General features: G+C 50.1%; 1 protein-coding gene across 1 annotated transcript in view; it reads left to right on the top strand.

Moving 5' to 3' along the window:
- The window catches only part of CDCP1 (CUB domain containing protein 1), a 58,077-nt gene that overhangs the window by 10,593 nt on the left and 19,566 nt on the right, over nucleotides 1-27,918 (top strand). The window contains exons 2-3 of the mRNA XM_045492601.1: nucleotides 21,009-21,218; nucleotides 26,273-26,635. Of these exons, the coding sequence (XP_045348557.1) occupies nucleotides 21,009-21,218; nucleotides 26,273-26,635 (573 nt within the window). The remainder of the gene's footprint in view (nucleotides 1-21,008; nucleotides 21,219-26,272; nucleotides 26,636-27,918) is intronic.

Genomic DNA, 27,918 nt, shown 5'->3' with positions numbered 1-27,918 from the left:
GTCAGCTAAGGGTCCAACTCTCTGTTTAGGCTCAGGTTGTGATCTCACCGTTCATGAGTTCGAGCCCTGCATCAGGCTCTGGGCTGACAGCTCAGGGGCTGGAGCCTGCTTCGGATTCTGTATCTCCCTCTCTCTGCTTCCCTCCCCCCCGCCCCCCGCCGCCGCCGGCCACCGCAGCCCTGCTCATGCTCTGTCTCTCTCTGTCTCTCAAAAATAAACATTAAAAAAATTGAAATTTGGGGCGCCTGGGTGGCGCAGTCGGTTAAGCGTCCAACTTCAGCCAGGTCACGATCTCGCGGTCTGTGAGTTCAAGCCCTGCGTCGGGCTCTGGGCTGATGGCTCAGAGCCTGGAGCCTGTTTCCGATTCTGTGTCTCCCTCTCTCTCTGTCCCTCCCCCGTTCATGCTCTGTCTCTCTCTGTCCCAAAAATAAATAAACGTCGAAAAAAAAAAAAATTAAAAAAAAATTGAAATTAAAAAAATAGTTTTAAATTAAAAAAACATCCAAAGGCGGGTATGGGTAGAACAATCAATAGTAATGCTTTGTGAAAACACAGGTATCACGAATGTAGATACTGTCTTCAAAAGGTCTGCAGTTGCTTCCTGCAGGAATTGGGTTGTGGAGAAATATTAAGTCACTAGGAATTGGGGAACTGATGACCAAAGCTGCCTTCTCCACTTGGAGCAACATTTCTAGAAGAGGAAATTGCTACGCTTCCCTCCTGTCTGCTTTTAGAGCATAGCACTGAGCAGGCCTAGAGAATTTGATTTCTGCCTAGAAAATCTTTGAAAGTTCCAGTCTAATCTTAAGCCATTTGGTAATAAACCCCATCCATCCACAGATCTTGGAAGCTCCCTATGCCAGACGGTGGACATTCAGAGGTAGGAACCACCAGTCCCTTGCTCTCCAGGGACTCATCATGCAGAAGGGATTCAAACCTGGGAACTAGGGGCTACAAATTGGTGGCCTAGAGGTCTTGGCCCAGTTCTGTGGGATGTGTTTTGGAAAAAAAGCTGACTTACAAAGTATTCAGTAAAGCATGCACCCTCTGTTTCAGCAAAGACACTGTGTTGGCTTTTCTTGTTTACGTGGCTTGCCTGGGTCCCCGAAAGCAGGAGTCTGAGACACTGTCCAATGTGATAACTACTCTTCAAAGATATATATGTATCAAAACCACAGTAAAGGTACGGGATGGAGAATAGCTTTCATAGACAGGAAAAGAGAAGGCAGAAGACAAGGTGTTCTCCTGGTGTCTGAGGTCTGTGGGCCATCACAGGAAACCATGAGGCTGGCCCTGGAGTGAAAGTGTGGCTCTGTCATTCGTTACCAGTAATCCCACTGTGTTGTCAAGCAATGGACATTAAGGAGTGCACTTGTGGGGCGCCTGGGTGGCTCAGTCGGTTGAGCGTCCGACTTCAGCTCAGGTCATGATCTCGCCGTCCATGAGTTCGAGCCCCGCGTCGGGCTCTGTGCTGACAGCTCGGAGCCTGGAGCCTGCTTCGGCTTCTGTGTCTCCCTCTCTCTCTGCCCCTCCCCTGCTCATGCTCTGTCTCTCTCTGTCTCAAAAATAAATAAAACATTTTTAAAAAAGGAGTGCACTTGCTGTGATGAGCACCCGCTGTTGTATAGAATTGTTGAATCACTACGTTGTACACCTGAAACTAATATTACACTGTATGTTAACTCACTGGAATTTATTTATTTTTTTCGGTTTATTTATTTATTTATTTTGAGGGGGGAGCGGGAGGGGCAGAGAGAGGTGGGAGAGAGAGAGAGAATCCCAAGCAGGCTCCGCTCTGTCAGTGCAGAGTCCGCGGACGCGGGGCTTGACGTCACGACCGTGAAATCGTGACCTGAGCTGAAATCAAGAGTCAGACACTTAACCAACTGAGCCACCCAGGCACCCCTGGGATTTATTTTTTTTTAATGTTTGTGTATTTTTGAGAGAGAGAGAATGCACGCATGCAGGCTGGGGAGAGACAGACAATCCAAAGCAGGCTCCGTGCTGTCAGCACAGAGCCTGAATGCGGGGCTCAGACTCACGATCTCACGGGTCTCACCTGAGCCGAAATCAAATGCTTAACCGGCCGAGCCACCCAGGCGGCCCGGTTAACTAACTGGAATTTAAATTAAAACTTTAAAAAAAGAGTGATCCTTCAAAGTGTGATTTACAACTGGAGACCAGCTATAGGAGCAAAACCGAATGCAGTTAAATGAAGATTAAATGCCTCATCGCTCTGGGATTTTATCTGGATTTGTTCCCATCTCCCCCTGCCCCTTCCTTCCTTGGAAATAGCACTTAGCAGTAGGACCAACTCCAGATGTAAGGAATATGGTTCACGAAAAGGGAAGTGCTCTGAACCACAGTCTCTCCCTCCCTTTCAGTGCTAACCATCTGCCTCTTTTCTTCCACCTGCCGACACGATGTGCTTGGGAACCAGGCTCCTCAAAAGCCTCATCTCAACATTCATGGTCCTTCAACCTTGTTTTTCACGTGCCTGAATTTTTAGCGTAATTATCTTTTTTTTTTTTTAATTTTTTTTTTTCAACGTTTATTTATTTTTGGGACAGAGAGAGACAGAGCATGAACGGGGGAGGGGCAGAGAGAGAGGGAGACACAGAATCGGAAACAGGCTCCAGGCTCTGAGCCGTCAGCCCAGAGCCCGACGCGGGGCTCGAACTCCCGGACCGCGAGATCGTGACCTGGCTGAAGTCGGACGCTTAACCGACTGGGCCACCCAGGCGCCCCTAGCGTAATTATCTTAAGATCGCTGGCTAGTCCCCTACTGGCCAGTATGACCATCCTTGTTGATGTAACTCTTTGCGTGATGGCGGGGCCCCTATAATATCCATTCTTACTGATTCAAGACCTTCCGTGCCAATATCGTCCATACCATCCATCCTCATGGACATAACACCTTCCGTAGCAACAGTTCGTGTTGGTATAGTACCTTCCGTAACGACCTTCCTCGTTGGTGAGACACCTTCGGTGGTGGTTGCCCTTGTTGACATAACACCTTCCATAATCACCATCCTCTGATGTAACGTATTCCAGAACGGTCCTCCCTGTGGACGTAACACCTCCTGCACCAGCCCCCGTTGGGGAGGAAAGCACGCGTCTGTCTGGCCCCAAAGATTTCCTGCAGCGTGCAGCCTTTCTTTGCTGGCCAGTTTTACTCTGGCCCTGCCCGGCCTACCAGAGGAAGCACTTCATTGACCTGGCCTGTAGTCGTTTGAGAGAGCTTCATTCAGAGACTTATTCTCCAAGTCAGGCTGTGTGGATTGCTCTGCACTAGGGCAGAGGGCAGGGTGGATATTCAGAGCGGGCGTCGGGAAAGCAAACACGCACACTTCTCTCTGTGTTGGTGGTGTTGAGTGCTACAGACGGAAGCAGGTCCCTCTGACTGCTGCCCCCTCTCTCACGGGGGTGGGGGTGGGGGCAAACGCTTGGGCCCAGGCTGCCCAGCAGCCCGTGACCTTGAGGGTGGACGTCTTGAAGTAGCAGCCATGCGTGGGCTTTGCCGTCAGGCAGTCCCGGGTTTGGATCTCAGGCATGCATCTTCCCAGCCGTGAATGTGAGTAGTTTACCTACAGGAAGTACCTGGCACATAGCAGGTGCCGAACAGATGGGGTGGTAAATTACTGCCGTCATTCCCAGAAGCTACCTCCGTTTGGCCGGCCCTACACAGCCTAACGCCTCTGGGCTCTTGGGGTATGAAGGCCAGGCTTCCCACCGGATCTGTCCCTGATTTCTGGTTGGCATCTGAGGACCCTCTTCTTGCTCTGGCTCTGCCCACAAGACCAGGTGAGATGAGCAGCCGCGAGCCCTCTTGACCACAGCGCCCCCTTGCCTCTGACCCACCCTCCCTGTCACCTTCTAGCATCTGGATGCTAACGTTTTACGGTGAATACAATGTGTTTAGACATCCTCACTGATGTACCCTTCCATCAAAGCCGTCCACTTGGCATCACATCATAACGGCAGCTCAGCTCAGAAGGGAAGGTTCCGCGCCCTAGACAGTACCGTATACTTATCCAAACCCCTTCCCTTGAGCAGCTCAGCATGTCCTGCCTGGTACCCTATCTGGTTACAAGTTCTACACGGGTTTTCTACTGCCACATAACAAATTGTCACAAACTTAGTGGCCTATGACAAAGTCCAGATCAGATGTGGGCGGCTTCTTGGCTCAGTGTCACCAGGCTAAAATCAAGATGTGGGCCAGGCTGTGTGCTCATCTAGAGCCCGGCTCCCCTTCTGCGTTCACACGGTTGTAGCAGAATTCAGCGCTTTGTGGCGGGTAAGTCCAAGGAACTCCCGCTCGCAGCAATTAGAGGCCACTCAAACTTCCCACCATGTGGCCCCGTCCGTCTTCAAAACCAGCTACAGAGAATCTACCTCTAGGCGAATTCCTTTTTCTCCAGGAAAAGCCCAAACTCTTCTAGGGGTTCAACTGATTAGGTCAGGCCCACCAGGATAAAGTTGACCTGGCCCTACAACATCAGTTAATCACATGAGTGATATGCCTTGATATTTGGAGTCCTTTCCACACTCAAGGGGAGGAGTACCTACAGGGCACGGGGTCTCTGGGGTCACCTTGAGATTCTGCCTACCACAAGGTTCAGAGGCTCAGGGGCTTGGTCCCGTCTGTGTGGATGGAAGTGATGGTAGCCATTACCGGATGAGGGCCTACCACCAGCCCAGCCCTATTCTTTGCACACACATGTGGTCTCACTGCGGTACTTGTAGAAGTCCCGTGTGGTTCGTGTTTGTGGCCAAATATTACAGATGAGAAATCTGCAGTTTAATGAGGTAAGATGGGGGGCGCCCGGGTGGCTCAGTCAGTTAAGCAAGACTTTGGCTCAGGTCATGATTTCACAGCTCGTGAGTTCAGGCCCCACGTCGGGCTCTGTGCTGACAGCTCAGAGCCTGAAGCCTGCTTCGGATTCTGTCTCTCCCTCTCTCTCTGCCCCTCCCCTGCTTGCACTCTGTCTCTCTCTCAAAAATGAAATAAAATAAAATAAAATAAAATAAAATAAAATAAAATAAGGAGGTAAGGTGGCTTGTCCAAAGCGGCCCAGCCAAGCGTGGCCCCAGCGGTGACCGCAGAGACTGGGCTAATGAGGCAGGGAGGGTTACTCACATCAGACTGAGTGACAGAGGTCAAGACTCTAGTGGCCCCCAGCACAGGTCAGGCCCAAATAGAACCTTCTCTCCTGCCGCCCCTCCCTGCTCCCTCATGACGGACCTGCAAAGCTGCAGGCCAACCTAAATCAAAGACGGATTTTTTTTTTAAGTTTATTTATTTATTTCTGAGAGAGAGAATCCCAAGCAGACTCCACTAGCATGCAGCCCGATGCGGGGCTCAAACCCACAAACCCTGAGTCATGACCTGAGCCGAAACCAAGAGCCCGAGGCTCAACCCACTGAGCCCCCCAGGCGTCCCTCAAAGGTGGATGTTTCCATAATGAGGCATTTCCCTGCTGCCTCCCTACCCCCATCTCTTCACGTTATCTTTGAGGGACAGTGAATAATAAGATGGAAAGAGGCGGCTATAACCTTCTGGAAAAGCCCATTTTAAACGAAACTTACTTGAAGATTAACCAGCCCGTGGCTTCTGTTCGGACAAGTAAGAGCGTCTTCATGGATATTGTTGCTAATCGCCGAGGAATGCGGGCCTGTCAGAACACTGGTCACCGTAGCCCGTTGTTGGGCCTGCGGCACCGGGAAGGTCAGGGTCGCTGAGTGCGGGTGGCTAGCAGGCTGAGGGACGCTCTGACCGGCCGCGTTTCAGAGAAATGCTCCTGCTTCTTTTTTTCATAACCTTTTCCCATCTTCTGAGTCTCCTAGTTTATTGACACCGTTTTTCGGTTCAGAGAAAACTTCCTCCCCCTTCTCGCAAAGCGAATATCGTGTGTAGCTATGAGTTTGAGCCTGTGTCCTTTTGCTCACTCTTGGGTTGTTACTCAAATCAGCAGTCAGCGATGCTCAGGTTGAAAAGCAAAGCCCGCCTACCACGTGACGCTCGGTGAGATGAGCGAGACGCAAAAGGACAAATAGTGAGTGTCCCCCTCCCACTTATGCGAGGTCCTCAGAGGAGTCAAATCCATAGAGACAGAAAGATCAGTGGGCGCCAGGGGCTGGGGGAGGGGAACGGGGAGTTAGTGTCCAATGGGGACAGAGTTTCAGTTTGGGAAGATGGAAATATTCTGGAGATGGATGGCGGGGGTGGTTTCACAATAACGTGAATATATAGACTTAATGCCACTGAATTGTACCCTTTAATGTGATTAATCAGGGGCGCCTGGGTGGCTCGGTCGGTGAAGCGTCCGACTTCGGCTCAGGTCGTGATCTCGCGGTTCGTGGGTTCGAGCCCCACGTCGGGCTCTGTGCTGACAGCTCAGAGCCTGGAACCTGCTTCCGATTCTGTGTCTCCCTCTTTCTCTGCCCCTCCCCTGCTCACACTCTGTCTCTCTGTCTCTCTCTCTGAAAAATAAGTAAACATTAAAATTTTTTTTAAATGGCTACCATGGTAAAGTTTCTGTTATGCTTACTTTACCACAATTTTAAAAAGGGGGGAAAAAACTGTGTGGGGTTTATTCATGGGTAGTAGAAGGATGAATACTCTTTTCCCCAAATTTTCAAAGTTTATTTATTCTGAGAGACAGGAGAGAGAGAGAGAGAGAGCACGAGCAGGGGAGGTGCAGAGGGAGAGGGACAGAGAGAGAATCCTAAACAGGCTTGGCATTGTTAGCGCAGAGCCCGACGTGGGGCTCGAACCCTCAAACCGCGAGATCCCAACCTGAGCTGAACCCAGGAGTCGGACACTGAACTGACTGCACCACCCAGGCGCCCCGTTTTCCATTTTCTTTCTTATTTATTTTTTTACCACAATGAAGAAAAAAGAGTGGAGCACACGTTACGATCCCCAGGCTTGCTTGGTAAATGTACCGATGTATCTGCTTCTAACAGTGGCCTTAGAGGACATCTTGGACACACCCCACAGCGTCTCCCCTTCCACAAGCCTAACTCGCTACGCTCCTGGTTGTGTGGACAAGACCCCGAGCCCAGCACCCTGCGGTCACAAAGAGGGACTCAGGAGGGTTTAGTGCACCCCTGGAAGGATGGGAGCGGTGGGGGGGGGGGGGGGGTTTGAGTCTGTCATCAGAGCACGTTGCAAACAGTTAGCTATTGTTTCTCTGAATTGTCAAAACTGTTTTATTGAGGCACACACGAGGATACGTAAATCTTAAGTATACAGCTTGATACATTTTCCAGATGTATATACACTTATACATACACATTTATACGTGTGTGTATGCCCTTCCAGCACCCCAGAATTTTCCTCTTCCCCCTTCCTAGTTAATATCTGTCCCCCGGGCATTCGCTGTTCTGACTTATGCCAGCATAGGTTGGCTTTGTCTTCTGGAACTTGATATGACCCGAATCCTATACTATGTAGTCTTTTGTGTGTGGATTCTTGTTTAACCATCTTGCTGCTCACTTTGTGTTTTGTTTTGTTTTGTTACTGTTTATTTATCTTTGGGAGAGAAAGAGACAGAGCACCAGCAGGGGAGGGGCAGAGAGATCATGACCTGAGCCGAAGTCGTACGCTTAACCGCTTAACCGCTTAACCGACTGAGCCACCCAGGTGCCCCTGGTTTGTTTTGTTTTGTTTTGTTGTTTTAATTGTTTAATGTTTATTTATTTTTGAGAGAGAGAGCATGAGCGGGGGAGGGCAGAGAGAGAGAGACACACACACACACACACACACACACACACACACAGAATTCAAAGCAGGCTCCAGGCTCTGAGCTGTCCACACAGGGTCCGATGCAGGGCTCGAACTCGTGAACCGCGAGATTGTTTGGGTTTAAAGTCTATTTATTTATTTTGAGATAGAGAGACTGGGAGTTGGGAGGGGCAGAGAGAGGCAGAGAGAATCCCAAACAGGCTCCACAGTGCCAGCACAGAGCCCGACGTGGGGCTCGAACTCACAAACCGTGAGATGGTGACCAGAGCCGACACCAAGAGTCGGCCGCTCAACCCGAACAGCTAATCCCTGGTGGTTAGGTGGGGCCAGTGGAACAAAGTACTTTAGGGCGGGAACACCGAAGAAATTGGAGATTCAACAACTTGTAAACATTTAGCAGTTGGGAAAAGGGAACGATGGGCCTCCTGTCCTGAATATGTCTGTGAGCAGACATACAGACGCGTTTTAGAATCTGCTTCCTTGATTCTTCCCCATCCATCCTTGTGATCCTTACTGACTTTCACAGTCGTGCTAGCTCACACTTCAGGGCCTGACAGAAGGAATCTTTTTAACATTTCATAAAATGGAAATGCGGTTCAAACTGGCCTTATGGCATTGGAACATACCATCATGAATTATTTACAGTGGTTATAAGCTGAGTTATGTGTGTTACTTAATTCTGCAATTCCCATGTTCAAAGTCTGTTATTATTTTCCTCCCTCTGTGGCCCTCTTTGAAATCATTCCTTCACCCAGTGCACTTTGACTCAATCTGGAGTTAAATGTGAAAGTCCATGTTTTGGGTTGGCAGGAAGCCTTAAAATGGCCATGGCCCTAGAGCGATTTATACATAGATGTGTGCATTTGCTCCAGACCGGGGCCCAGACCGTCCACAGCCTGGTTGTGCATCTCTAACATGCATCTCTAATATGATGTGTATCTTTGATCATAAAAGGGAAGGGATACAGGGCCACCTGGGAGGCTCAGGCTGTTGAGCATCCCGCTTCGGCTCAGGTCACGATCTCACGGTTGGTGAGTTCAAGCCCCACATCGGGCTCTCTGCTGTCAGCGTGGGGCTCGCTTCGGAGCCTCTGTTTCCCTCTCTCTGTCCCTTCTCCACTTGCACTCTCTGTCTCTCTCTCAAAAATAAATAAACATTGGGGCGCCTGGGTGGCGCAGTCGGTTAAGCGTCCGACTTCAGCCAGGTCACGATCTCGCGGTCCGTGAGTTCGAGCCCCGCGTCGGGCTCCGGGCTGATGGCTCAGAGCCTGGAGCCTGTTTCCGATTCTGTGTCTCCCTCTCTCTCTGCCCCTCCCCCGTTCATGCTCTGTCTCTCTCTGTCCCAAAAATAAATAAACGTTGAAAAAAAAATAATAAAAAAAATAAATAAATAAACATTAAAAAGAGAGAGAGAGACAGAAGGATACAGCAGAAGGGTTTGGATATGCACACTGATCACCACGTTAGAAAAATAATTCAAAACACAAGCCCCGAAGATTGTCGATGGCTAGCATCCCCTTTAGAGGATCATTCAGGTACTTTAGAAAATAGACAACTTGCATCGGTGCATATAAATTTCTTTCCTGAAGAGTTTAGGAATTAAGACTAGGAAATGGATGGGTGGACACAACAGCCCCCTGTTTTGATAGACTGTTGCCCAAGTCGAGTTGACTCGAAGTACACATAGGTTCCCTGTAACATTGTTCTTTGAACTTCAGTTTACTGTGTCCTCTAGGATTGCTCTAAGAGCCATGGAAACGGTAAACTTTTTTTTATTATTTTTTTTTAATGTTTATTTATTTTTGAGAGAGAGAGAGAGAGAGAACATGAGCGGGGGAAGGGCAGAGAGAGAAGGAGACACAGAATCGGAAGCAGGCTCCAGGCTCTGAGCTGTCAGCACAGAACCCAGCGTGGGGCTCGAACCCACGAACCGTGAGATCATGACGTGAGCCAAAGTCAGACGCTTAAACTGACAGAGCCACCCAGGCACCCCAAAACTATTTTTTAATGTTTATTTATTTATTTTTGAGAGAGAGAGAGAGGGAGAGAGAGAATCCCAAGCAGGCTCCGAGCTGTCTGAGCAGAGCCTGACGTGGGACTCGATCTCACGAATCGTGAGAGCGTGACCTGAACTGAAATCAAGAGTTGGACGCTTAACGGACTGAGCCACCCAGGCGCCCTGGGGAACTTTAAATCTGAAGTTTAGGGGCGCCTGGGTGGCGCAGTCGGTTAAGCGTCCGACTTCAGCCAGGTCACGATCTCACGGTCCGTGAGTTCGAGCCCCGCGTCAGGCTCTGGGCTGGTGGCTCAGAGCCTGGAGCCTGTTTCCGATTCTGTGTCTCCCTCTCTCTCTGCCCCTCCCCTGTTCATGGTCTGTCTCTCTCTGTCCCAAAAATAAATAAACGTTGAAAAAAAAAAATTAAAAAAAAAAAAAAATCTGAAGTTTAAATTCAGACTACAGTTTCAAAGTACTTTGACATGACGAATGATTTCTAATAATGCAGGGTGCCTATTTAGCCGTTTTAAACAAACACCTTTCCCTTCTGACATCCTGGAGATCGCCCCCCCCCCAACCCGGACAGACGGCAGCTGGGACATGTTCTACTCCGTCCTGACTTTGTCGGTGAGAACAAGCCATTGTCATCACCAGGTTCCTGGCCGTGTGTGGAACTCCCTGGGCAGGACGAGGTTTGCAGAGTACTCATCTGGCAAGTGCTGGGCTCCAGGGTCATACCACGTGGCCACAAAACCCGGCCCCACCCCTCCCTGGACAAATCCCTTAATCCCTCAGAGCCTCAGTTTCTTCATTTGGAGAATGGGGGATGATGTTAGCACCCACTCTGTGGGGTGGTTGCAGAGATTTTTTTTTTTTTTTTAATTTTTTTTTCAACGTTTTATTTATTTTTGGGACAGAGAGAGACAGAGCATGAACGGGGGAGGGGCAGAGAGAGAGGGAGACACAGAATCAGAAACAGGCTCCAGGCTCTGAGCCATCAGCCCAGAGCCCGACGCGGGGCTCGAACTCACGGACCGCGAGATCGTGACCTGGCTGAAATCGGACGCTTAACCGACTGCACCACCCAGGCGCCCTGTTGCAGAGATTTTTAAACACCGAATATGAGCACGAAGGCTGCCCGTACTAATCAGTCGCTGAATATTCATTGTAATCATCACCTGGGCAAGCCAGGTGCCTAGATTCCAGAGGCTTCTCACTCAGGAGAGACTGATTAGTTCCTTGGGTTGTGTCCTGTTTTATGTGGATGTGAGAGACTCGCTCTTTCCAGGTAAGCAGGTGGGTGACTTCCTGCCATTGGGAAGGCAGTCCCTTCAGTTCACCAGTATGTAAACAGACCTGGCCAGGTCGCTGCCAGATGGACATAGGGGGCTCTAAACCAGTTATCCCCTCCACTGCCTGCAGGGCCTCACTGCCCCGGGTCCACCGATCAGTAAGACTCTGAATTTGATGGTATGACAGCCTGGCACCCCCTCCCTACAGCGGACCCCACTAAATAGGTTATGTTGGTGGTGATGCCCAGCTCCTTGGTGTCGATCAGCAACTCCCTGCACGTTGTAAGAAACAGCAGCTCCTGGGCACCTGGGGGGCTTAGTCGATTAAGCGTCCGACTTCGGCTCAGGTCATGATCTCACGGTTTGTGAGTTCGAGCCCCGCATCGGGCTCTGTGCTGACGCCTCGGAGCCTGGAGCCTGCTTCCGATTCTGTGTCTCCCTCTCTCTCTGCCCCTCCCCTGCTCATGCTCTGTCTCTGTCTCTCTCTCTCTGTCTCTCAAAAATAAATGAAGAAAGGAAGGAAAGAGAAGAGAGGACAGGAGGGGAGGAGAGGAAAACAGCAGTTCCTCCTCCCTTCCGTTGGTTGACTTGACCAACCTTGACAGCCTCCAGGAGGGCAGCTCGGTGTGGTAGAATGGACGGGGCAGGGGTGCTGGGGTCCAACCAGCATGTCCCAGCTGCCTCCCGTGTCTGGGAAACATGGGGAAGTGAAAGTCACTTCTCTGAGCTGCAAAGTGTTGCAGAAATCTAATGAGTCAACACCTACAGAAAGGCTTTGATAAGCAGTGAATAGGGCCAGGCCAGGGCAGGGAAGGCGTGGAAAATCTAAGGAGGCCTCCGGGCTTGCGCAGCCCTGAGAGCGAATGCCTCCTTCAGGTTTGCCCCAAGGTGCCTTACCGGCCTCACCCTCGCCCCCGCCCAGCCCTGGGCTTTAGACTGTCAACAGCAATAGCAGCTAACCTTGATCGACTACCTGGCACATTAATACCTCTTTTCATCCTTACCACGGCTCTTGTATTATCCTCCTTGGCAGATGAGGAAAGCGAGGCACAGAGAAGCTAAGGAATTTGTCCAAGGACACACAGCCGGTAGAGCCAGGAATCCATCCCACGCAGGGAGATTCTAGAATCTAAGCTCTTAACCATTGTGCAAAGCTGCTAAGTTATGCTGGTCCACTGGGGGAAGCCCAAATTCCCTGGCCACAACCACGCCCCTTCCCAGCCTGTCCCCTGCCTCTGTCTTCTCTGCCTCTTCTACCCACATTTCCCTGGGCCTCCTGCCAAAACAAGCTCCATGGAGTGGCCCCAAGGGAGCCACGTTCTTCATACCTCTGTTTTCGCACCTGCTGTTGGCCTCCCCCGATCCTTCCCGACACCCATCTCGCTGTCCCTGACTGGCAAACTCCTATTTATTTTTCAAGACCCATCTTAAGTCGTGCCTCCTCTGTGAAGCCTTCCCGGACCACCACCCCTAGGCAGTTAATAGCTGACCCTCAGTGTCCCCAGAGTACCTTGACTTTCCTTGGTGCCTAAGGTTACTGACTATCAGGTAGGGTCTGGTGGGGCAGACAAGCAAATGTATATTCAACGTACACGAATTCAGCTACTGCTTCCTGCAGGGAATAAAAGCAGGAGAGATTGTATAAATGGTGTGAGCGTCCCCACAGGGTGGATGCGAGGTGTCCCTTCTGCTGGCGTCACTTCCTCAGGCTCCCATGATCCCATGCCCCGAGGGATCACCCACAATTTAACAAAATGTGTTTTGCAAACCTGGCCCCTAAGACCAAATCGCTGCTTTGTCTGGTGCTCGACCTGAGGGGCAGGGATCCACGCCACGGATGAGCAAACGCCGGCCACAGCCAGCAGACTTGAGGGAGGGATGTTGACGTGCAATGTGACACCTTCCTCAGAGAGGACACGGCTGTGGTGGCCGGAAGTGCTTTTCCCCTTATGGGCTTGCTTGGGAATCGGACTCCCACGCAGGCTGTGACTGATCAGCCATGCTGATTCACGATTATGCCACTTGGCTTCTGTGTTCTGTCTCCCTCGACATCCCAGGCTCTCCTGCAGGGCATCATAGGTGTCTCCTGGTGCCCAGGCTGGGCCCGGGCCCTGCTGGGAGCTGCTTGGTGTCGGGGGCGGACAGAGAGTGAGTGGAAGTCAAGCCCCCCCTGGGAACCACACCCAGAATTGAGGCAGCTGGTTATGACCCATCAAAAACGTTTTAAATCACATTCGTCAGTCTTTTAAACTGTAATTTCAGGGACGCCTGGATGGCTCAGTCAGTTGAGCATCCGACTTCGGCTCACAGTTGGTGAGTTCGAGCCCCACGTCAGGCTCTGTGCTAATAGCTCAGAGCCTGGAACCTGCTTCAGATTCTGTATCTCCCTGTCTCTCTCTGCCCCTTCCCCACTCACACTCTCTCTCTCTCTCTCAAAAATAAATAAACATTAAAAAAAATTTTTTTAAACAAAAAAACCCTGTATTGGACAAATCTGGGAGCAGATAAGTCCCCTGATGTGTATCTGGTGGAATCCCCTTCTTTGGGTTTATTTTCCTTGCCTTGTCTTTCCCTTGCAAAGAGATAGGATGGCAGGGAGAAGAAAGAACAGGGGTGTTTGTATAATATCCTGTGATACGGTGATTAATGAATGGTGATTAAAACAATTGGAAATTCCCGCCTGAGATGCTGCTGGTGAGGCAGAAACTAGCGAAGTTATCCTAATAAGGAGTGGCCGGAAGGCAGGAGAGTGAGGAGAGGTGTGATTCATGACCCCAAGCCCGTCGCCTGCAAGCTTTCCCGAATGCCCGGAGCCCGCGAGCCCGCTCGCTGCTTTCCACGAGGCTGGGCTTGACTTGGCTTGGATTTCTTTCCACTCGGAAGACCTGGAAATCACGCCAGAATCTGGAGCTTTGTCTGAGTTTCTGTGAACCTGGGTAATAGATCTTCCAAAATTACTACACCAGCGAGATACCAAGTTCCTGGGGAGGCGAAAGAAAGAGATGGTGAAGAAGAAAAAGCCCAACCACTTTCTTTAAATGTGTATTTATTTTTGAGACAGAGAGAGACAGAGTGGGAGTGGGAGAGGGGCAGAGAGAGAGTGAGACACAGAATCCGAAGCAGGGTCCAGGCTCTGAGCTGTCAGCACAGAGCCCAATGAGGGGCTCGAACTCACGGACCGTGAGATCATGACCGGAGCCGAAGTCGGACGCTCACCTGACTGAGCCACCCAGGCGCCCCCACCCCCACCCCCACCCCACCCAACCACTTTCTGTAAATTACAGCACGTCTGTCAAACACTCAGATGTGCTGACCCGGTGGGCGGTGGCCGGGGTGGGAGGCTGAGATTTATTCCGCGGTGTTGGAATTTCCGATTTCATGGTATGATTAATGGTGGGGAATGCAGAAGACAGAAATGTGCACGCACCATGACGTTCTCAAACTCCGAGCATCTGTGATGAGTTTTAAGTGATTTCACTCGAGCAATGAGGGGTCTCTCTGCCACTGAATGGAAGGGCTGGGGGCGGGGGAGGCGGAGAAGGGGGGGATTCTGGATTCCAAGTGGGTACAAAGTTGGGTTCATCAGCCTCTCGCTCCCCATCTCCCCCTTCTGCTAATATATTCATCACTGAAGATGAGGAGGGCTGTCCTGTGGGTAATGTGTCCTTGGCTGTGACCTTAGGAAACAGCCTGTCATGTAAATCGTCCCCTCCTGCTGCAAAGGGCCTTGGCTTTCTTGCACGTGTTTCCTGTGGGCGAGGAAGCCAGGTGGAGATTCTCTGGTCTGGGGTACTAAAGGAGAGCTATGAACCACTGCTGGGCAGTAGAATGTGCTGGGGGGGGCGGGGGGCGGGGTCACCTGGGAGGCAGAACAAAGAAACATTGTGAGATGATAAAGTACAACTGAAGTGAGTCATTTAACCCTTTCAAAGCTTCATCTTCTTTGTTTGCAGAATGAGTTAGAATGTAAATCTACGTTATTTTGACCCAAAATAAAAAATATAGGGGCGCCTGGGTGGCTCAGTCGGTTAAGCGTCCGACTTCGGCTCGGGTCATGATCTCACGGTCCGTGGGTTCGAGCCCCGTGTCGGGCTCTGTGCTGACAGCTCAGGGCCTGGAGCCTGCTTCCGATTCTGTGCCTCCCTCTCTCTCTGACCCTCCTCTTCTCGCACTCTGTCTCTCTCTCTCTCTCAAAAATAAATAAACATCATATGTACATGTAACAGAGGTAGCATTAGCGATTTGTGAAGGAAGGATTGGTGTATTCAATAATTAGAGCTGGCTTTCCATATGGAAAAAAAATAGTAGAAGTGAATCCCAGCAGAGACAGAAAAAAAGTGTTTCCAGTAGAAATTCCTAGGTCCGATTGGGACTTCATCATTCTTAAAGCCCTCCAGAGGCCTTTTAGAAACCCTCAGTCTGGACTGTTAACTCCCTGGGGGCCGGAACTCCAGCAATTTTTGTCATGAAATCATGTGTACCACGTATGGTTTCCTAGAACATACTATTAACCCAGACGATGTTTGTTGAATAAATACGTGATTTCCTAGAGTCTGAAAGAAAAAAACTTTGCTAAAAAAGAGTGTCCGCTTTTCCCGGACTGTCACTAATAGTAAAACAGATTGTTGTATACCCAGAATTAGTTGGGGGTACTGACCTGCCTGGAAGCAGGAGAGAAAAGCTGATGGGGTGCCTGGGTGGTTCAGTCATTTAAGCATCCAACTTCAGCGCAGGTCATGATCTTGCCGTCCGTGGGTTCGAGCCCCTTGTCCGGCTCTGTGCTGACAGCTGGAGCCTGGAGCCTGCTTCGGATTCTGTGTCTCCCTCTCTGCCCCTCCCCACGCACACTCTGTCTGTCTCTGTCTTCAAAAATAAATAAATATTTTTTTAAAAAATTTTTTAAAGAAAAAGAAAAGCTGAGTGGAGGCATTGTAGTGAGATCAGCTTTGTTCTCCAAATCTAATTTAGGGATATTTTAAAATATTACACATGCCACGAGAGAAACAAGGCCCACCCCCAAGATTTTATTAAGCAATATTTTAACTGCGGTCACGACTACTCCTTTAGTCATTTATTAAGTGCTTACTTTATGTAGTAACACAATCTTTCTAACACACGTTTTTTCCTCTTTTTAGTTTATTAAGGCATAAGTTCCATGTAATAAATTTCACCAGTTTTAAGTGTACAGTTTGATGAGTTGTGGCATTTGTGTGCAATGCGCAGTCACCTCCATGGTCAAGACACAGAATGGTCCTCCCATCCTGCAAAGACTCCTCTGCCCCCTGGGACCCCAGCCCCTACCCCCACCTCCAGCATTAGGCAACTGCTGGGCTGCTTAGGGTCTAACACTTAATTAAAATAACCGTAATAATTGTAGAGTCAGGATTTGTTTTTTTACTGCTTGTTTGTTTTTGAGAGAGAAAGAGCAGGAGCAGGGGAGGGGCAGAGAGAGAGAGAGAGAGAGAGAGAGGGAAACAGGGGATCCAAAGCAGACTCCGAGCTCACAGCACAGAGCCCGACGTGGCCCTCGAACCCACAAACTTCGAGATCGTGACCTGAGCCGAAATCAGGTGTTTAACCAACTGAGCCAGCCCGGTGCCCCTGGAGTCAGGAATTTTGAAATAATGCTGTGGCCAAAGGGTGTAAACAGAGACAGAAGAGAAGTGAGAATGGGGAGGAAGGTGATAACCTGGCTAAGCTGGGCTGCAGTCCAGACACTGGGTGCAATGAATTAGCCCCACCAGAGACCCGGGGTCGGGGGCCATAGAGAGCATGCCATGCCTCCCGGGACTGGGTGTTCCAGGAATTTTTTTTTACCAATAACGTGGTAAGACGTTTTTACGACTACAGAAAAAGAACACAAGGTTGACATATACACTTGCATGGAAGTCTGGCAACTGGGTTTCCAAACACGCATCTGGATTCATTTTAAGTTTTTATTTAGTTTTGAGAGAGAGAGAGAACGCACAGGTGCACACAAGCGGGGGAGGGGCAGAGAGAGAGGGAGAGGATCTGAAGAGGGCTCTGCACACACAGCAGAGAGCCTGATGCAGGGCTCAAACTCACGAACCGCGAGATCATGACCTGAGCCGAAGGCAGCCGCTTAACCGACTGAGCCTCCCAGGTGCCCCTGGATTCATTTTAACCTGATGTCTTAGAGAGCCCCCGAGCCTTCAGATCCGTCCCTGAAGATTTTACATGTCCCTTCAGCCTCCATGGGGACAGCAGGCACTGTCTGGATCCCGAGGCCACCACCGAAAAGGACAGGGAAATTCCTGCTGCCTTCCAGTAGGAAGGTGCTCCCGTTCTGATCATAGGAGGCGAAAACAAATGAACACTCCCCAAGACTAGAGCAGGGAGGGACATAAAAGCAGGAAGACTGGGGGGTGGGGGAGGAGGGGAGCACTGGAGGAGGCTGGTCAGGGAAGGTCACTCTGAGGACATGACCTTTGAGCTGAGACTGGAAGGACCAAAAGGACCCAGCTCTTGCTAGAGAAACAGCTTCATAGAAACCAGGACCAGTACGTGCAAAGGCCCTGGCGATGGGAAAGAGGTTCGTGTGGTCAAGAAAGAAGGCAAAGGTGGTCACTGAGCACGGTGACCAAAGCAGAGAGGGGTACAAGCTGAAGTTGGAGAGATGAAGACGTTTTGCTCCAAAAATGCAAACCGAGGCCGTCTTGAAAGCAAAGTCAGGAAGGCAGCTGAGCTGGTGTCCTGGCGCCCTGAGGCATGTGTCGCTGCCGGGCAGTAGCTGGGAATGCGTACAGTTGCAAGGTCACTTCTTTCTCAGGTACTGATCACAGACTGGGAGCTGGCAGGAAATGGTAGATTTTTTCTGGCCTAGCCCCCTCCTTTTATAAATGGAGGAACGGGGGCGCCTGGGTGGCGCAGTCGGTTGAGCGTCCGACTTCAGCCAGGTCACGATCTTGTGGTCCGTGAGTTCGAGCCCCGCGTCGGGCTCTGGGCTGACGGCTCAGAGCCTGGAGCCTGTTTCGGATTCTGTGTCTCCCTCTCTCTCTGCCCCTCCCCCGTTCATGCTCTGTCTCTCTCTGTCCCAAAAATAAATAGACGTTGAAAAGAAAAATATATATATATAAATGGAGGAACGGAGGCCCAAAGAGGGTAAGGTTCTTACCGATAAAAATGGACAAGATATTTGCAGTTCACTATCACAGACCGAGGGATCAACTTCCACACTACGTCAAGAGCGGCTGGCTGGTCAGGCCAGAGCAGAGCAAACAAGGGGGAGAGAGGTTCAAGAAGAGGCTGACGGAAGTCCCAACATTTTATCACGTAGCTGCTGGCCTGGGGAATGCAAATGGGTTCATACCTTCCCATGGGAGGAAAGTGCATGTAGCCCTCATGCAGGCTAGCAGTTTTGATCCAAATGAAGCAAGGAAGGAACTTGCTTCAAAAAACTGGAAGGAACTCACTTGTCACCCAACAGGTGCGTGGAAATAAATACACCGTGGTCTATACAGATAATACAACACTACTTAGGAATAAGAAGAAACAAAGTAGGGAACAGTGGACTGATCTCACAAACGTGCTAAGCAAAGAAACCAGGTACCAAAGAGAATATACTGTAGCATTCTGTTTATACGAAGGTCTGGATCGGGCAAAACCCAACCGATAAGTTTTCTGGGACCAGAAGCCGAAGTTGACTGCAAAGGGACATTAAAGGAACGTTTAGGGACCATGAACATTTTTTAGATCTTGATTGTGATAGTGGTCATGTGTATATACATCTGTTAAAACTCTTAAAATGAATGGGTGCTTTTTAATGTACGTAAACTACAGCTCAATAAAGTTGATTTTATTTATTTTTTATTTTGAGAGAGAGAGTGCCCGAGAGAGACACAGCACGTGCTCACGTGAGCAGGGGAGGGGCAGAGAGAGGGGGAGAGAGAGAATCCCAAGCAGGCTTCACGTTCAGCACCAAGCCCTGGGTGGGGGCTTGAACCCACGAACCGTGAGGTCATGACCTGAACTGAAAACAAGAGTTGGACGCTTAACCAACTGAGCCACCCAGGCGCCCCTTAATAAATTTGCTCTTAAAAAGTTTTTTTTTTTAACATTTATTCATGTTTGAGAGACAGAGAGAGACAGAGTGAGAGCAGGGGAGGGGCAGAGAGAGAGGGAGACACAGAATCCGAAGCAAGCTCCACGCTCTGAGGTGTCAGTACAGAGCCTGACACAGGGCTCGAACTCATGGACCATGAGATCATGACCTGAGCTGAAGTCAGATGCGTAAATGACTGAGCCACCCAGGTGCCCCAAAATAAATTTTTTAAAAAGGTGGAAAGGGGCGCCTGGGTGGCGCAGTCGGTTAAGCGTCCGACTTCAGCCAGGTCACGATCTCGCGGTCCGTGAGTTCGAGCCCCGCGTCAGGCTCTGGGCTGACGGCTCAGAGCCTGGAGCCTGTTTCTGATTCTGTGTCTCCCTCTCTCTCTGCCCCTCCCCCGTTCATGCTCTGTCTCTGTCTGTCCCAAAAATAAATAAACGTTGAAAAATAAAAAAAATTTAAAAAAAAAATAAATAAATAAATAAAAATAAAAAGGTGGGAAAAGCATAGCTGGTTAGATTGCTATTGATTCATTGGCTGAAGACTTACTGGGCACCTTCCATGAGCAGGTGCCATAACAGGTACTAACCGTCCTTTGTGCCAAAACGTGGTGGAACAGAACACCCACATCAGCCCCGCGCGTCTCCATGAGCCCCTGGGTTCCCTCCACGGGACTCCCCTACACGTGACTGCCCCATCATCCACTGCCCCCAGGCCGTCAGCTACTCAGAGACCCCCAAATCAGGACCCAAGTCACAGAAGGGGCCGAGATGGCACTTGTTCATGAATCAGGGCCCCGTCCTGACCGGTACGTACCCCTCTGTTCAATGATCAACCGCCGTCTCACCGGCTTGGTGTTGTCCATTCAGATCATTTTGCAGAACCCCAGTCTACGGTATTAGCGCTCTTCAGCTCTTTCAAAGTTCGTTGACACAACATGTTTGTATCTAATTTCTGCAAACATTTTCCTAGCCTCCACTACTGAATATAGGCATATCCTGGGCATGTGAAGCCCTCAGGGCAGGAGACAGCGGCTCGTTGCAAACAAATATGTCCCTGTGTACATAGACTGTACGTGGACTTTCGTCTCTGGTCATATTGAGAAGAGGTGTGACAGTGTCTCTGATTGCTGTTTAATGCTGCACGGATGGGGTATGTGGATATATACTGCTCAAGGCATCTAGGATGTGGTACAGTGTTTTTAATTTTTTTTTTCAACGTTTTTATTTATTTTTGGGACAGAGAGAGACAGAGCATGAACAGGGGAGGGGCAGAGAGAGAGGGAGACACAGAGTCGGAAACAGGCTCCAGGCTCTGAGCCATCAGCCCAGAGCCCGACGCGGGGCTCGAACTCACGGACCGCGAGATCGTGACCTGGCCGAAGTCGGACGCTTAACCGACTGCGCCACCCAGGCGCCCCCGGTGTTTTTAATTTTTACAAACATTAATAAAGCAAACAAGAGGGGTACCTGGGTGGCGCAGTCGGTTAAGCATCCGACTTCGGCTCAGGTCATGATCTCACAGTTCGTGAGTTCAGACCCCGCATTGGGCTCTGCGCTGACAGCTCGGAGCCTGGAGCCCGTTTCAGATTCCGTGTCTCCCTCTCTCTCTGTCCCTCCCCCACTCATGCTCTGTCTCTCAAAAATGAATAAACTTAAAAAAATTTTTTTTTCAATAAAGCAAACGAGATACTTGTCAGCACCCCATCGGCCATAGCCTGGCACTTTCCCATCGGTAAGGACAGCACTGACATTTTATTTTACATCACTCTTCTTCTCAGACCAGGAGGGAGGGAACAAAGGTGTCAAAGTGGGGGGCTCCCTGGACCAGCGGGGGGATGGGGGAGGGCAGCACGTTTGGAGATCTAAAGCCTCCTGCTCACTCCCATTTTTCTTCCTTCTTCCAGAAGCTTCCGAGATTGCTCTGCCACACGGAAGTGGCATTACGGTTCTCATAAAACCTGGGACCCCCACGCTGCCGGTGAAACCCTGTTACATCATCAGTACTAAAGGACACTTAACCACATTGACCATCAAATCCGGAGAAAAGGCGGTCTTTTCCTTTAACTGCCGGGACCCAGAGAAGCACTTTGTCATCGAGATCCAGAAGAATATTGGTAAGTACACACTCGTGACCTGTTTGGCCTCCCTGCCTCTCTTTCCGGTGCTGAGCCGGTCTCTAACACTAGGGAGGTAAGAGCTGTTCTGAAACTCCACACTCTGTTTAGCTGTTATGTGGCCACGTATGGTTCCGAGTGCTTTACACAGGTTAAGGTCTTGAATCTCCAAAACAGCCCTGTGAGAAACTCACCAAGACGGTAACTTGCCTAAAATGACATAGCGACTAAAGCAGCAGGACAAGCACTGAGGTATTCTGGCCCCAGGATTTGCCTGCCACCACTGTGCTGCATGGTTTCTTTTCATTCATTCATTCATTCATTCATTTAGAGCATGCACTCGAGTGCACAAGAAGGGGAGGGGCAGACAGGGGGGAGGGAGGAGACAGAGAATTCCAAGCAGGCTCCCCTTGGTCAGGGCAGAGCCCAAGGCGGGTCTCAGTCTCACAAACCATGAGATTGTAACCTGAGCCAAAATCAAGAGTCAGACGCCGAACAGACTGAGCCTCCCCCAACCCCTGCGGGCTCCCCACCACACTGTTTCTTGATAGAACTTCAGATCTTCAGGTCTGGGATGCTCCAGCTGATGTGCTAAAGTGTTTTTCAACTGAGGTTTTAAAGTTTTTAAACGAAAACCTTAAAGCTAATTTAACTCAAATTTCAACTAATTTATTATTTTTTAATTTTTTTAACATTTATTCATTTTGGAGAGACAGAGAGAGACAGAGCGTGAGCTGGGAAGGGGCAGAGAGAGGAGTTACAGAATCTGAAGCAGGCTCTAGGCTCCGAGCTGTCAGCACAGAGCCTGACACGGGGCTCGAACTCATGAACTGTGAGATCATGACCTGAGCCGAAGTCGGACGCTCAACCGGCTGAGCCACCCAGGCACCCCTCAAATTTAAACTAATTTAATTGTAGGCTAAAATTTTGCCGACAAGGAGCAAAAAGCAAGGAGTTGGAAGGCAAAGAAATTGGAGGGGCGCCTGGCTGGCCTAGTCGGGTGGAACATGCAACTCTTGATCTCAGGGTTGTAGGTTTGAGTCCCATGTTGGATGTAGAGATGACTTAAAAATAAAATCTTTTAAAAAAAAGAAAAGGAATTGGAGGGTTGAGCAGATAAGGGTGGAGAGGTGGGTCCGCGAAGCACGATGGGGGAAAAACAGAATTTTTGAGGCTGAGGGATCTGGTCTGGCTTCAAGCTTCAGGCTCCTGGTCATGTGAGCTCATCACATGGCTTTGTATAAGTCACTTAACTGCTTTGTGACTTAGTTTTTTAGTCTGTGAAATAAGAGTCATTGTACCAACCAGTAGGGTTCTCATGAGGGTGAAATAAACTAATACACTGATGATGTTTGACACACAAGGATTCAACAAACTATGACTCTGACATTATTACTATTACTCACAACTTGAACTTGGGATGAGAGATTAACATAAGATATAATAACCAGGCAGAAAGAATTAAATGTGTAATTTCCTAATCGTTTTAAGGTGGGCATGCCAGCTAGGAACATAGATGTCATAACAACAAGGAGAGCACTATTTGGGATCCAATCAAAGCCATACTCAAAAAATGTCTTTGCTGGAGCATCTGGGTGGCTCAGTGGGTTGAGCGTCCGACTTCGGCTCAGGTCACGATCTCACGGTTTCTGAGTTCGAGCCCCGCATTGCTGAGCTGTCAGCACAGAGCCCGGAGCCTGCTTCAGATTCTATGTCTCTCTCACTCTCTGCCTCTCCCCTGCTCACGCTCCGTCTCCCTCTCTCTGTCTCAAAAATAAACATTAAGTTTTTTTTAATTTCTTTGCTTTCCGTTGAAAATAAATGAATCAGGCAATAGATAAGCAAGGAAAGGGGTAAAATAAACCTTAGGAAGAAGGCATTCAGAAAAAGAAAAGAAATTAAAGTGCTTACCAGCAGCTTTTGAAACTCCATCTGGTAACTAAAGCTAAGGTGTGGTTCTCTATAAAGACTAATTAAATAGATCTCTGACTAGTCTGCTGGAAAAAAGACAGAGAAAATACAAATGTACAGCTTTGAAAGGCTAAATGTTGCTTTCGTGACATTTACAGAGGCGATTTCTAAAATAGACTGTGTACAGCATTATGGTAGAAATGTGAAAATCTGAATAAAAGGAATAATTTTCAGGGAAAATTCAGTGAGCCAGATTGACTCATAGAAAGGTAGGAAACCCAGGGGCGCCTGGGTGGCGCAGTCGGTTAAGCGTCCGACTTCAGCCAGGTCACGATCTTGCAGTCCGTGAGTTCGAGCCCCGTGTCAGGCTCTGGGCTGATGGCTCAGAGCCTGGAGCCTGTTTCCGATTCTGTGTCTCCCTCTCTCTCTGACCCTCCCCTGTTCATGCTCTGTCTCTCTCTGTCCCAAAAATAAATAAACGTTGAAAAAAAAAAATTAAAAAAATAAAAAATAAAAAAATAAAAAAAAAGAAAGGTAGGAAACCCAAATCAATAAATAACCGAGGAGGAGGTTGGAAAAAAATGTGCAAGATGGAGGAAAGTGGGGTTTGGGTTATTAGAGATGGTTTCATAGAGGATCCTATAATACATCGAGGAGAAGATCATTTCTATAATATTTAAACCGTTCTAGGGGCACCTGGGTGGCTCAGTCAGTTGAGTACCCGACTCTTGATTTTGGATTTTGTTTGGGATTCTCTCTCTCTCCGTGTCCTCTTCAAATTAAAAAAAAAAAGAACATTCTAGGAGAGGGTTGGCAAGCCTTTTCTGTAAAAGACGGGATGGTAAATATCTCAGGGCATCTCCGCCCAACCACTGAGCTCCGCGCTGGGACAGCACGAAGTCAGCCACGGATAATAGCTAAGCGTATGGGCAGCGCCGTCCCACATGTCTCTTCTCAGTAGCAGGTATTGGGCTGGACTGAGCCCACGAGCTGTGATTTGCTGACCCCCTCCCTGTTCTAGAGCACAGAAAGAGGTGGCATTTCCCGATTCATGGAATAAAGCTCTTCCAACCCTCATATCAAAATGTGCCAGAGCCTAAAAAAGAAAACCACTGTCTAAATAGGGTGAAGGGATCCCACAGGAGCCCAGCAGGAGCCACTCCATGGGGCCCTGGGCACACTGGAGGCGTGGCTGCAAAGCCCAGAAAGAAATGGCTTCACGGAGTGGAGTTTCCCCGAGCTCCTAAAAACAGGTACTATCCTTACCCACACACAAAATCTGATTTTAGCCAACTCCATCACCTTGTTACCTAACCCTGTTTCGTAGGTCAGGCAGCACACTGTGCTGGCATGAACTCGGGCGGACCAGCCACAGCCCGGGCTTTCCTCCTGGGGGGCTGTGCGTTGCAAACACACTTGTCACCGAGGTTCCAGGACTGCTTTGCAAAAATGAGTGTTTGGGCGTGAACGACCTCGGTGGTCCTCAGACAGCTCTGAAAGACTCCCATGATCCCGCTTCACGTTGCCGGTACCTTCGACACCCCACTGGAGCAGCAGTAAGGGTTCGAAGGGTCCCCTTAGAGTGGCCGGAAGCCAAGGCACCGTTCAGATTCCCTGCACGGGAGACGACGGAAGCCTTACTATTCTGTGTCTGCTCTCTGTCCCTTCTTCCACATGCTTCCTTCCTCCTCGAGAACAGCGTTCTTGCTTTGTTTTAAGAGTCTTGGGAGGGGCGCCTGGGTGGCGCAGTCGGTTAAGCGTCCGACTTCAGCCAGGTCACGATCTCGCGGTCCGTGAGTTCGAGCCCCGCGTCAGGCTCTGGGCTGATGGCTCAGAGCCTGGAGCCTGTTTCCGATTCAGTGTTTCCCTCTCTCTCTGCCCCTCCCCCGTTCATGCTCCATGCTCTGTCTCTCTCTGTCCCGAAAATAAATAAACGTTGAAAAAAAAAAAAAAAAAAAAAGAGTCTTGGGAAACAAACGTACATCAAAGGATGTCATCAGCTGCTAGCCTTTAAAAAAAAAGGCGCGGGGGGTGGGGGGGGGCGCCTGGGTGGCTCAGTCCGTTAAGCCTCTGACTTCGGCTCAGGTCATGATCTTGCAGTTTGTGGGTTCGAGCCCCGCATCGGGCCCTGTGCAGACAGCTCAGAGCCTGGAGCCCGCTGTAGATTTTGTGTCTCCCTCTCTCTCTGCCCCTCCCCTGCTCGTGCTCTGTCTCTCAAAAAATAAAACGTTAAAAAAATTTTTTAATTATTTTTAATGTTTGTTTATTTTTGAGAAAGAGGGAGAATGAGCAAGAAAGGGGGAAAGACAAGGGGACAGAGGATCCGAAGCGTGTTCTGTCCGTGCCGACAGCCGAGAGCCCAACATGGGGCTCAAACTCATGAACCGTGAGATCATGACCTGAGCCGAAGTCAGAAGCTTAACCGACTGAGCCACCCAGGCACCCCGAGATGGGGATTTTTTTTTTTTTTCAACGTTTATTTATTTTTGGGACAGAGAGAGACAGAGCATGAACGGGGGAGGGGCAGAGAGAGAGGGAGACACAGAATCGGAAACAGGCTCCAGGCTCTGAGCCATCAGCCCAGAGCCTGACACGGGGCTCGAACTCACGGACTGCGAGATCGTGACCTGGCTGAAGTCGGACGTTTAACCGACTGCGCCACCCAGGCGCCCCCGATGGGGATTTTTTTAAGTCATTTGTCGAGAGAGTACCCTTGGAGGACACTTACAAAGCAGTGAGAAAAGCAGGGTAGAGCCAAGGGAAGAAGGAAGCAAAGGTGTGGTTTTAGCTAGTGGAACCACAGGCTGGTGCTGGTGTCAGAGGGCAGCCCCAGGCTGTCACATGAGACAGGGAGGTCAGGCTTGTTCCCCCCAGCCTTGGGCAGCGATCGGCTGTGGGCTGCTACCCACCTTGGGGGGCAGGGGTAGGTGCAGGACAACTCTCAGGCTTTCTGGCCAAAGGGGGCTCCCCGGCCTAGGTGACTCCCCAGAGAAGAGTGAGCTGTTGGCCACCAACACTCACGCAGCCAGGAGATCACGCCTCTGCCTGGCGGTGCCCCCCGGCTTCTCCCACAGAGGTCGAGAGGCACAGTGCATGGCCTGGTAGCATCTGTGACCAAGCTTGCTCTTGTGGCTGTGTTTCAGACTGCATGTCAGGCCCGTGTCCTTTCGGGGAGGTCCAGCTTCAGCCGTCAACATCGGTGCTGCCCGCTGTCAACAGAACTTTCATCTGGGACGTCAAGGCTCACAAGAGCATTGGTCTAGAGCTGCAGTTCTCGGTCCCTCGCCTGAGGCAGGTCGGGCCGGGGGTGAGCTGCCCAGACGGAGTCACTTACAACATCAGCGGCCGCATCGATGCCACCGTGGTGAGAATCGGAACCTTCTGCAGCAACGGCACTGTGTCCCGAATCAAAATGCAAGAAGGGGTGAAAATGGCCTTACACTTGCCGTGGTTCCATAGGAGAAACGTCTCTGGCTTCAGCATCGCAAACCGGTCTTCTATAAAACGTGAGCACACCTCCCCTCCTCCGTCCCCACCGTTTGCTGAGGCTGAAACGTACCAAAACAAAAAATGCCCGTTGCTCTAGACGGTCAGGTGTCGGGCAGTATGGTATGAATATCTTGAAGGAAGATCTCACTCTTCTGTAAGTGGTGCGGATCTCCTGGTGCGAAGTCACCCTTCTCTATTTAAAAAAAAAAAAAAATTTTTAACGTTTAGTCATTTTTTTTTAATTTTTTTTTTAACATTTTATTTATTTTTGAGACAGAGCATGAACAGGGGAGGGTCAGAGCGAGGGAGACACAGAATTGGAAACAGGCTCCAGGCTCTAAGCTGTCATCCCAGAGCCCGACGCGGGGCTCAAACTCACGGACCGCGAGATCATGGCCTGAGCCGAAGTCAGATGCTTAACCGACTGAGCCACCCAGGCGCCCCACGTTTAGTCATTTTTGAAAGAGAGACAGTGTGTGAGCAGGGGAGGGGCAGAGAGAGAGAGAGAGACATAGACTCGGACCAGTTTCCAGGCTCCGGGCGGTCAGCACAGAGCCTGCCTCGGGGCTCGAACTCACAAACCGTGAGATCATGATCCGAGCCAAAGTCGGATGCTTAACCGACTGAGCCACCCAGGCGCCCCGTCACCCTTCCCTCATAAACAAACCGTGATGCCACTCTCTTTTCTTGGTCCTTTGTTGCCTGTGAGGTTTGTTTGCACAACACGAAGTGGGATTGGCTCCACAGACCTCTCTTGATGACCCCGTCCCTCATTTCTTTGTCCTGTCTTCTAACCCCGTCACGTTTTCTGTAATTGTGTCGGTGGCTTGCCAGAGGGGGGTGCTAAACTGCTCGGGAATTTTGTGAGCTGAGGCTTAAACGGAGCTGCTGATGAAGATAAAACCACGCAAACTCACAGTTAAATTAGAAACAAAGGTAATATGCGCTCAGAACTCGTCACTTCCTAATGATTTCACCACATTCGACGGTTCTCTGTGCTCCTGAGGTTATTTACGCTGACTGTGCCTCTACGGTGGCGACATCATACGGCGACAAGCTACTGCGCGTCTGCCCCCGACTCCACATTCATGCTTGAAATCAGCCACAGTGCGAGGAAATGGACAGGCGCCCCACGTTAGGGTGCTTTTCTCCCCCTGCCGGGTTGGTAAACACCTCCTCACCCGCCACTGATGTATCCTTAGCGAGGATGAGACCAGACCCAGAGCTCGGGAGCTGAGAGCCGCCCTCCCCTCTTCCTGACCCCGTTGCCCACCGGCCACCGACAGCCAGGACAGGGGTC

The sequence above is a fragment of the Leopardus geoffroyi genome, chromosome A2 (assembly GCF_018350155.1).
Source record: "Leopardus geoffroyi isolate Oge1 chromosome A2, O.geoffroyi_Oge1_pat1.0, whole genome shotgun sequence".
Taxonomy (NCBI): domain Eukaryota; kingdom Metazoa; phylum Chordata; class Mammalia; order Carnivora; family Felidae; genus Leopardus; species Leopardus geoffroyi.
The sequence above is the reverse complement of the archived record's forward strand: the minus strand, read 5'-3'. Positions and strand labels throughout refer to the sequence as shown.